Source organism: Raphanus sativus, chromosome 6 (genome assembly GCF_000801105.2).
Source record: "Raphanus sativus cultivar WK10039 chromosome 6, ASM80110v3, whole genome shotgun sequence".
In the NCBI taxonomy this organism is placed as follows: Eukaryota; Viridiplantae; Streptophyta; class Magnoliopsida; order Brassicales; family Brassicaceae; genus Raphanus; species Raphanus sativus.
Window position 1 is genome coordinate 52,642,690 of NC_079516.1, and position 11,068 is coordinate 52,653,757.

The window sequence follows — 11,068 nt, forward strand, 5'->3', positions numbered from 1 at the left end:
GATGGGTCTTTGTGACAGTTAGTCAAATCTATGAATCATTTGGCTATTCGTACATTAACAACTATTCTTTCCATTTATATAAAACAAACTGAAAAGAATAAATCACTAGTACAAGCAAATATATATAAGCAAATATTTACCAGATACCCAAAAAGTAGCCAAAAATAATTTTTCTTTATCAGATATGAATGGAATTTATGGATCTCATGACAATTACAATTATTAGTTAATATCACATACTCTAACTCAGATTCGAAAGCAGGCTCGACTCTTGCTCCAACCAAATGAGTTCATACATTACGTTCACCGTTCCACACTTACTTTTACTTATTTTTTCTTTTTATTAGAATTACTTTTACTTTTACTTCAATACCGTTACACATATTACTAAACAATAAACTGGTTTTTGTACTTTGATTTTTAATAATAGTTCTTGAGTTTTATGAAGCGATTTGGCAGATTATTTTGACTGGAAAAAGGTTAAATCATGATTATTTAGGGAGCCAAAGAAGTCAAAAGAAAGGTTAAGAGTACGTCAAAACCTCGATCTTCCTCACAAGTACAATTGTTTCACTTTACTTAAAAGTTAAAACCTTTTAGCAAGAAGTCTTTGTCTCTATTTTTTTGCCTTTTCCCCGAAAGGAAAAAGATTACGTACCAAAGCCTCCAAGCTAGAGATTGTTAATCCAGCCAGAATTTTCAACTCTATTGAAAGTAAGTCATATCTAATGATGGTTAATCATTCCGTTAAATATGCACAACAAGACTTACGTTCTAAAGTTTTATTTAATTTACTCCTACTCATGTGTTGGATGTAGAATATTAAGATTCTTATCCAATAGTATAATTATTTTGTTTTTCTTTTCTTTATAAATTAAAATATTCATTCTACGATAATAACATAAAATCTGCTAAAAAAACACAAAATCTGCTTTACACCATGATGAGATACGGTTAGGCCAACGAACCAGACCACGCATAGGAAGAAGAAGAAGTGTGCTACTTAACTGGGATTCTATTTCACATTTATATTTCAGTATTTCTAATTTTAGTATTGTTCTTTTTTACACTAAGTTTTGCTAATTTTAGAATTGTTAATAAGGAGATTTAGTCATCCGATTATTATAGAAGACTAGTCACCACTTTCCCATTTCCTTATTGCATTTTTGCCACTTCTTGTACTAAGATTAAGATGGACGATCCCAACGTTTGCATTTGCTTCTATTTAAGAAAATGAAAAAGCAAAAAGAGGTAATCTTAACTACCCAAAAAATACTATATTCTTAGTTTGTTTTTCAACAAAATTCTCTGGTTTGAAGAGAGACCTTAAGTGGTACCAAACCACATATTTCTAGATCAACAATAGATAATCCTCTAACTGGGACTTATCACACCATGTGTTAAGCAATAGTGTATATCTTCTTTTGTTCCTTATAATTATATTTATTTCATATTCGTTAGTTGTTTTGCATTTCGAATAATAATTCAATTCTCTTATAGTATGTTTCATTCTCCAACCCTTTCACGAAAAGGGTACTTTTGTGTAAAATCCTAACCAAATATATTCCAAAGGATCCTCTAAAACTCATATGGACGGGGAAGATAATCCAAAAAGGTAACAAGAGGGAATGATGGTTCATGATGGGTCACGTGATGTAGGGAGCTTGGGTTTGAGAAATGGTTCTGAAACTTAGAAGTAAGAGGGGAAAAAAGTGTGAAATGAATACTACCGAATCGGGTGCAGTGACTTTTATTTAACACATAATACAAATATAAATGTATGTTTTGTGTAGTAGTAGTTGTAGTAGTGACTGTGGGGAAAAAGTCATGGAGTACTTGAGTAGGAGTAGAAGCAAAAGCCAAAACACATTAAATTTAGAAAACGAAACCACCGATTTGGCTTCTTCTTCCCATAATCATCACACCCATTTGCCATAATAACCCCCGTTCCCCACTCGACGATGATAGATTTCATCAACCATCATCATTGTGCATACTGATTTTTGTGGGCTATTTTCTTTTTAATGCTCAAACCCAAGTTCCACATGCACATATGCCCAATCCCCTTCCTTCTTCCTATGGCCCAATCAATTAATACTCCTTATTTTACAAACTATAATTTCTTTTTTTTTTACCAACGACTTATATAAAGCCACATCAAAATTCTCTAAAAAAAAGAAACATCAAGTAGAACAAAACAGTCTAATGTGAAAAAACCTTTGCATAGAACTATAGAAGCTAAATTTCATGACTATTCAATAAAAATATCAAGCTAGACATTGACAAAAAAAAACTCGAACTCATTAAATGTATTGATGATATACAAGAAGAAAAATAAAGGAAGAAAGGGACTATGAGGACCACTACAAAAAAAGATGTACTCATTTCTTGTATTGATATTTCAATTTGAAAACCATAATGCAAAAGACAAATTAAGTAATAAGAGAAAATCAATGGAATTGGAGGAGATAGTCAACACCGAAATGAAACCTCCCCCATCCACGCTTCACTACAAAGTCTTCAAAACTTGTTATAATTATGTTTATACTATATTGTCATCATCCTCATCATCTCTACTATTATTGTATATATAGCCATACCTTTTTAGTAAGTTACTGCTTTCATAATGATGAAATTGTAAGTAAAAGGATGATTCTCCTTCTCTTCTCACCATCAACAACACCTCTCTCTCTCTCTCTTCAACTTTCTGATTATCAATTGATGATTCCTCTGACTTGTTCTTTCTTCAACTTTGTCTATATTATTAGCCCTCTCCTTTCCCCTTCGTTCTATAGTTGCATGATTGCATTACATTATGGAGATACTTTGTCCTGAAGAAGACATTTCACAAATACTAGTTTTTTAGTTAATCAATTCGTTTGGCTTCCAATTTCTCACGTAAATTACAAGTCCCCACGTTACAACCTTACCATTTGCAATGCCTTATCTACACAACTAATGCATGAAATTAAACAAAAATGGATTTGACAAGATCATGCTAAGTAGGTTTATCATCTTCGTCCATCGTGTCCACCTGTTTTTGAACCCCATCAGCTTCATGGCTTCCTTCACTATCCGAATCCAAAGAGTTTGCTCTCTTGTCGTCATTCATATCAGAGCCCTCTGTGTCCGAGTCTGAGACTGGACCGAGTTTCTCCTTCCCATGGTCATCATCTGTATCAGAACAACTCTGCGTCTCAGAGTCCGAAGAATCATTACCATGATTTGGTTTTCCCAGTTCAGTGATCCCCATTGTCTCCTTAACAGCTGCTACATGCTCAGTGACCAGGACCTCAGGAACTGTCGGCTTAGTTTGACTCTCACCAACTTGTGCGGCCAATTCCTTGATTCTTTGAGTCTGACTCTCTTCATCTTCTCTACTTCTTTCGGCTTCGTTTTCAAAATGTACAGAAGGAGCTGTGCTATGAGCCCAACTCCCAGCAACTTCAGAAGCTAGAAGATCTGACGTTCTTATAGTGCCTACTCCCTCTGTGTCTTGCGTATCCCTTCGATCGTTCAAGGGGTTCGTTACCATGAGAACAGCTCCATCGTTCTGATCACCTTCATGCACCTGAGTTTCGAAGTCTATTTGCATTGTATCACCAGACTTCCTCTGATGGTCATTTGCTGGACTCTGAGTTTCGTCGACTTGCTCTGTTCCTACAGGGTCTGTTCCCAAAGTGGGTGCTGTACCAGTACCACCTATATCTGAGCCAAACCCACCTTTCGAGACTTTGTCGGAGCTCGTATAGTCAGCTTCTTGGGTGTTTTGGCCTTCCTGACTCATGATGTCACAATCATGCTTCTGAGTAGCATCCGCATCTTCACAGGACGTATCGAAGACTTCGTTTCTGTCAGACCTTTGACCTGATGTGGAGGAGCTTGCCTTGGCAGGACATTTCGTGTGGCAAGTTTCTCTGACATCTTCCAGAGTATTACCTCTGTTGGGATTTCTGTTCACTGGATTCACATCAATATCTAATGAAATATTGTCACAATTTTCCTCATCTTCTAGAGTTCTCTGCATGTTCTTGAGCTGTTCCTGCTGCTTTGCAAACAAAGCCGAGATCTCCTCAGTCGTAGAATAAAATGCCCGCAACTGTGTTTCACTGCATGAAGATTCCGCGTGTCAATAAGTCAGACCACTCAAACTTGCGTGACAATGCATTTTAATAGTTTAAGCCAACAACACAGTCAACAACAAGTAACTACCTTCTTACCAGGAAATCTAGACAACAAAAGAACAGTACAGCTAATCACAAACTTACAAGTGAATAAAGAAAAGCATGCATGCGTTATATTTTTTCACCATTGACGTTTGAAGATCTACCATTATATACAGAAGAAGTTGAAGCCTAAAGTAAGTACCACCACGCGTGTAATTTGTCTTACCGGAGCATGATTCTTTCTCTTGCACCACGGTGTCTCTGTCGTTCAACGTCGAGGTCTCGAAGCGCAGCACTTATCTCTAGTTCTAAGGCAGACACTTTCGCCCATGCTTCTTCTCGGGCTGCCTGCTAACATAACAAAGAAAGTCTCAGCTTAAACATAAAACTTCATGGAGACAACTTAACAAAATTCCTAAGCTACATGTACACGATCTCCCCAAGAGCATAGTATCATATTTCTGTAACATGAGGCAGAGGTGGAAAGCAGAAGCATGTCGTTGATGTAAGAATATGAAAAAAGAAAATAGTAGTGGTAGCCAAATTTATTTCCATTCTTACCTTTTCGTTCTCTAGATCCTTTTGCAGTCTTTTTATTTCAAGGTCAAGTTCTTCCATTTTCTGCTCCAAATAGAAGTTTTGTTTGCAACAAATGCAACCGTTAATACAGAAAGAGAAGTCAGAAGATAACCATACAAAATAAGAAGAAAATTGCATTCAGTTCAGGTACTTTTTGTGCATCAGCAGAAGCAAGCTGCTCCTCGGAAACTTGAGCTTCTAGCTGACGGTTTCTATTGTCAGAGTAGACCAGCTTCTGCCGTGTATCTTCCTATAAAACACCAACAAACTTCTCAAATGACAAAAGAATGGAAAAAAGGATTTCAAGGTTTCTGTAGAATAAATTACAAAACATACCAATTTTGACATCAAAGTTTCCACTTGGATGGACCTTTCTTTCTCTGTCTCCTGAATATTTGGCAAGTAAGGTGTCTTATTCTGAAGCCATAAATAACGAAGAGGAGTTAATTCACAGAGAAAGTCTCTATTCATACCTTCATTTTGTTGATTACTTCTTGTTGTTCCCTCTCGTGTTTCATAGCAACATCAGAAAATCTATTCAATTCTTCCTGAGCCTCAATTTGGCATTTATGTATCGCAGCTTTTATTTCAGCAGCGGCAGTTTCTCTTTCCTCTTTTCTTTGGTTTCTCTCTTCATCGAGCCCTGTCTTCAGTTCATCTATAGTGGCCTTTTGACTGAAAGCAATAATTTGAAGTTAGCATAGGGCTACATTGCAATACTCGGGCTTATAAACGCATATCCACATAAAAAATATTAAAGAAAGGTCAATATACAGAAATCATATGAACATGGAAAGAGTTTATACAAAAATATACAAAACAACTTCTGAAAGAAGCCGTGTATAAATTTTAAGCCATGTGTTGTTGCCAAAAAGACCGAACTGAAATAGCTCGAAGTGACAGTTCTTAGGAACGACTGATGTCTAGCTCTAACTTCTGAATCTCAAAGAGGGGACCTGATAAATGATGAAAATTAACGTAGAGATATTCTATGTTGGGGCAGGTAATTCGATTTGGATGTCCTAAAACGGAGTTTCTGGAAAATTTGTAACAAACTCACAATACTTGCATAAAATATAATAGTAAGAACGACAATCAACAAGGGAAAAATAATTCATTTACCTTTTAATTATTTCATTTGCTTCACTGAGAGATTGCAAAGAACCGCTTAGTCTCTCGCCAAGGTCATCTATCGAATGCTTCTGCTCAGCTGATACTTTGTTGACCTGCGCCAGTTCTTTCTGCTTGGTATCTATTAGCTCACGCAGCTCAATTAGTTCATTTTGAAATGATTTTGCAACAGATTCTTTCATCTTTTTTATTTCCTGCAGAATGCAAAGATAAATTAGTAAAGATACTTAAGTAATCTACCAATCACTCGAAGATCATACCATTTTTTAATTATATGTAACAACATCTAACTTAAAACGTACACTTTCATGGAGCTCCACAATCGCCCGGGACTCATTACGCAGCGTGTCAACGGTAAGCACTTGTGCTTCTAATTGTTTCCTCAGATCCTTCAGACAACAATTATTTGTTGACACAAAAATTGCGTTATAATGACATCAAGGTTTTATAAAACCTCTAATAACAGACGCCACAATAGAAGAAGAACCTACTGTGTTTGATCTCTGGAGGCTCTTAAAATCATCCAAAGATATTGGACCATCAGGACCACCAATGCCTATGCCCTTCGGCCTCTTAACTTCAGATGTTATATCCTCTTCACAGCAGCAAAAGCACATATCAAAAGTGAGAAAAACGTGTTATATAATGATGAAAAAGTGTCTTGATATACCCCATTCGTTATGGTAAGTTAGGGCAGAAAGAAGCCTAGAATGTGGTACCTGCTTTTCTTTTTCTGCTCATGGAGGAAAGTGCAGTATTATTCCCAAGTATTTCACGGTATACAAAAGCATAGGCCTTTTCTGAAAGAAAGATAAAAATGCAGCGGTCAAGTAAGTGTTAACACGTCAAATGAGCATCAAAACGGTGAACACCACAGTTTCTAAAAACCACTGATTAAAGGAAAGTTATGACTACCATGGTCAGGAGGAGCAGCAAACGATATGATGTCACCATGCTGAACCCTGACTTCAGGGCCTTTCTTCTTCAGTCTCTCCCAATTGAGAAACGTACCATTTGTGCTGCATCAAACACATAAAATAAACACAACACACAAAAAAGCCTAAATTTTTAGTTCACTAACCTAAAGCAGAAGAGTACTTCACTAACCTAATGTCTTCCAAAAAGACAGACGCGTCAGAGCTTGATCCATCACTGCTTGTGAGCTGCTTACGATGCATCTTACAGTGATTCCCACTTATGGCAGCCGATTCAACCTGACAACTGCCGTGACACGGCAGCCGCCCGAAGCAATGCTCATCAGAAGTCAGAAGTATGTTTATGCCCTAAAAATCAGGAATCAAAAATCAAAACTCCTGAAAGAGAATCACACACTGTAGTACAGTCCCCTTAGGGTTTCACCAAAACCCAAACCTGGCGGCGTTTACGAGCATTGTTCGTGATTGCGGTGAGGACGCCCCAGACGTTGGAATCGTAGTTCTGCAGCGGCTGAGAGGCGATCTTAGCAGCGGCTGAGACGATGAAGTCCTTGGAGTTCATCGACGGAGACGGAGTAGCGTCGGTTTGGCTATTATTGATCCGCGACGCAGCGGGAGCCGCCGCTTTGTTCCCGTCCGCCGCAGTAGACGACATTTAGGGTTTCGATTGGAAAAAAATTGGCGGGGATTTTGAAAACCCTAACTCTGATTTGATATAGTGAGTGAAGTGAAGAAGGGGCTTTTTATTCTCTGTAGTTTTGTGTAAAGCTTCTCGAGGAAGATGGACGTCTGAACGCCCTGTCGTTTGTTAAATGGAACCGAGGCATGAGCGTCGTTTTTACACAGTAGTAAACGATAGGGTCTGTGCTTTTAGAATATAGAAACGAAATGAGCGTCTTTCATTGTCGGTGTGGCCTTTCGCTTTCTTTAATGAATATTACTGGCCCACCTCTGCTAACTCTAGACAGGGTAGACCCCGTTCATTGTTAGATGTATATTGGCACATTCGAAACGATATCATTTTGAACCTTCAAATCTGGAAGACCATTCATGAACTTGACAACGTAAATTAGCAAGTATTAATAATAATAAAATCTAAAAGTGGAAACTTTGTTTTATTCGTTGCTTCGCGTGTAGAGGTATAAGGTATCGTTTGCTTTCTAATTTTTAAGGAAAAGAACTAAAGTTACACTCACTAATACTACAGAACATTCAATTATACACCACATAGTGGTTGTTTTGTGCATATAATTTTTATTTGGAACTTTAAATTGGTGGCACATTTGCATATTTGTGTTGTTCCAATCTAAATAAAATGCAAAAAGATTATAGAAGATAAATAACTGGAGAGGGGCAATATCCCAACAGTCTAGTATCAGATAAACAGTGAAAGCAATAATGAAAATATGATTAAATAAAAAGATTTCAAACCTCACTCTCTAATCCCATGTTTAAACTCAACAAACATAAGCACAAAAGCAAGTAGAACAAAAAAAAATTAAATAAAAATGAACAAAAGCAGTGCGTAATTTACGAGAATTCGAAAAAGTTCCAATTTCACGATCAAAGAGACACTGAAACGACTACAGTAACGAGCGTGACCAATGCGGCGAACAACGACGGTGAGCTCACGACAGCCGCCGATTTAGCCGTCTTGCTGTCCGCCGAACCAGCCGGCGAGTCCGAAGGAGAGCTCTCCGGTGACTCATCAGTCGGAGGTGCTGGCGGCGAAGCCGCGGTGGGCGAAGGTCCTTCCGCCGGAGACGGCGTCGGTGCGGTGACTGGTGCCGGCGACGGCGCCGGAGAAGTGGCGTTTCCGAATAGCTCCGGAGGGAGGAGAACTTTATCCACCGTGAAAATCACAACAGGAGTGGCGTCGAGCACCGTGTCGGCGAGCCTCGACGGAGCGATACCGGTGTGGAGGACGACTTCGTCGCCGGAGGTCGACGTGGTGAGATCGTACTTCCCGGCGCCGTTGGTGGCTAGAGTGGAGATTTTGTTCTTGTTGGTCTTGAGAGAGCCTTTGGGCTTGTACTCAGCGAGGGCGTGATACTCTAGGAGCGAGACCACCTCAGCTTGCGTGAGCTTCGTCAGATCCGGTACGTCGTCGTCTTTGAAAGCTTCATCGGACGGTGCAAAAACCGTCAAGCCTTTTTCGATAGTTGACTCGTAAGTCTTGAGGACACCGCTCGAGACGAGCAGACCGGCGAAGGTTTTGCAACCGGCTTTCTCGAGCAGACCGGTTATGTTCGACACGGCGGCGGAAGGAGCGGGGGCGGTTAAGAGCCCCGGAGATATGATCGGAGCGTCGATCTCGAGGACGGAGATGTTGTAAGGGATCTGCTTGACGGACTTGGTGTAAGATGAGTCGAGCTTGGAGCCTTCGGCGGCGGAGCCGAAGCCGACTTTGCCTCCCTTGAGGTCGGTGATGTTGACGAAACCTAGGTTTCCGGGAGCGTTTCCGGTGGTTTGGTAGAGCGTGGTGGTGAGAACTGTGCCGTCCGAGATCTTGTGGAGCTTCTGGGGGTCGTAGTAGTCGAGGAGGACGAGGAGGCTAAGAGCGTTTTTGATGACGGAGAGGGGATGTTTTCCGGCGAGGGAAGCCATTGCGCCGTTGTTGAGGACGAGGAGGGTGACCGTGGAGCGGCTGTTGATTTCGTCGGCGAGCTTTGTTTGGGAGAGGTAGCTGTTGAAGGAGGAGTACTCCGGGTTCTCAGCGAGGATTTGAGTGATGTTGTGGCTGTGCACGGTGGAAGCAAAGGCGAGGAGAGAGAATGTGAAGGCGAGGAGGGAGAATGTCTGGAGCGCCGCCATGGTGAGACGGTTGAGTTTTCAGTGTGAGTGTGGAGCAGAGGAAGTGAGAAGACAGAGAGGGAGGATGAAGTTAAATGAGGTGAAGCTAATGGTTAATTGTTAACCGTGGTTAGGTTATAATTTAACTGGGGTTGGTTTATCCTTTATCAGTGTGTGTTGTTTATAAGGAAGGCGGGTTGGATTGGGGCCATGTGCTTTTTTCAGACAATAGCTGTAAGAAGAAAGAGGCCATTCCATTTAATTGTCTTTTTGCTTAAATTACCAAAATGGGCTTTGGGCTTCTTCTTACAACACCTTGATATTCTTTGGCAAAAATAACCACTTTAGATGACTTTTCCTAATAAAATATAATAAATTATACTTTTAATTGATGGATCATGTGTGTGGATTTTTTTTTTTGGGTAAAAATGATTGTGTAGATGTATCTTTGTGTTCACAATTTTTAAAAATCTGAAAATGTGTTTTAAAGAATACCAAAAATAGTTTGTTGATTGGTGGCTTGGGTATTTATGATTCAAGACCTGACTTTTAGTATTATAGAATAAAAATACATGTTATAAATATATTTATAGTCGGTGAGGGCCAATATTGGATTACAGCTTCCCATTATAAGATTTTTTTGAGCTGTTAAAGCAATATTCTCCACATGTATAATATCAAATAGTGATTGTGTGATACTACTAACCATTCAATCAAACATTTTCGATTTTAATAAATATAAATAAAATATTGTTCTTTGTTTAGTTTGCTTCTTACTTGAAAAAAAGAATCTATTTTATAGTTACAGTGTTTACCAAGTTGAAAAAGTATTAGTGTGCTTACATATAAGCCACTTGTCCAGAGATTGAGAGAATATCATCAAATGAGGCACACACCTTTAGGATCTGCGTTCTTGACGATCCACGGGTGTTGCATTATCCTCGTAAGAGAGAGAGTCTTTTCGAAGGATCCTTTACAAGAAGCTGCAGAGAATTATAAACAAATGTATGTTAATGCTCCATAACCAGTCCAGCAAGAGAGTGTTTCTGAGGGTAATGCTTTACCTGACTGATTAAATTTCTAGCTTCTGCAGAGACATTTGGCTGAGGAGGAAAACTCAGATTAATCTTAACAATTCTGCAAATCATTAAATATAAGAAAAACTTCATCAGGAACTATAAGGTTTAAGTTTCTTCAGTCATTTAATTTCTACACTTCGGTTACCTCTTGAATGTATCCTTCTGACTCTCGGCTTCAAATAGAGGGTTACCATAGAGAAACTCGTAACAAAGTATCCCTAAAGTCCAGTTATCAACAGCATGAACGTGATCTCTGTTTTCAACCTTCTCAGGTGCTAAGTAATCCAACGTCCCACACATTGTTTTCCTCTTGTTACTTGACTGCACTGACCACCCAAAATCAGCAATTTTTAACCTCCCCTGCAATGTAATATCACAATACTAA

The 11,068-nt window shown here is 39.2% G+C and overlaps 3 protein-coding genes across 4 annotated transcripts; all 3 read right to left on the bottom strand.

Annotated features, from left to right (window-relative positions):
• Nucleotides 1-2,844: 2,844 nt before the first annotated feature.
• Nucleotides 2,845-7,542, bottom strand: LOC108805583 (uncharacterized). Of its 2 annotated transcripts, none has more exons than XM_018577503.2 (13): nt 7,248-7,542; nt 6,984-7,159; nt 6,792-6,895; nt 6,596-6,676; nt 6,368-6,471; nt 6,179-6,265; nt 5,868-6,070; nt 5,219-5,420; nt 5,082-5,132; nt 4,897-4,995; nt 4,728-4,787; nt 4,393-4,514; nt 2,845-4,109 (listed from the first exon to the last, which is right to left on the bottom strand). In XM_018577503.2, the coding sequence occupies exons 1-13, from the start codon at nt 7,464-7,466 to the stop codon at nt 2,999-3,001; spliced, it is 2,619 nt and encodes an 872-aa protein (XP_018433005.1). In that variant the 5' UTR covers nt 7,467-7,542; the 3' UTR covers nt 2,845-2,998. The 2 variants fall into 2 exon arrangements, with proteins under 2 accessions (XP_018433005.1, XP_018433004.1); XM_018577502.2 differs by having other exon boundaries at nt 4,393-4,517.
• Nucleotides 7,543-8,168: 626 nt separating this feature from the next.
• Nucleotides 8,169-9,684, bottom strand: LOC108813197 (fasciclin-like arabinogalactan protein 8). The gene has a single exon (XM_018585685.2). The coding sequence runs from the start codon at nt 9,623-9,625 to the stop codon at nt 8,375-8,377; it is 1,251 nt and encodes a 416-aa protein (XP_018441187.1). The 5' UTR covers nt 9,626-9,684; the 3' UTR covers nt 8,169-8,374.
• A 685-nt stretch (nt 9,685-10,369) lies between these two features.
• Nucleotides 10,370-11,044, bottom strand: LOC130497116 (serine/threonine-protein kinase Aurora-3-like). Its single transcript, XM_056990102.1, has 3 exons — nt 10,829-11,044; nt 10,669-10,741; nt 10,370-10,587 (listed from the first exon to the last, which is right to left on the bottom strand). Exons 1-3 carry the CDS (start codon nt 10,981-10,983, stop codon nt 10,540-10,542), a joined length of 276 nt encoding a protein of 91 aa, XP_056846082.1. The 5' UTR covers nt 10,984-11,044; the 3' UTR covers nt 10,370-10,539.
• Nucleotides 11,045-11,068: the final 24 nt, after the last annotated feature.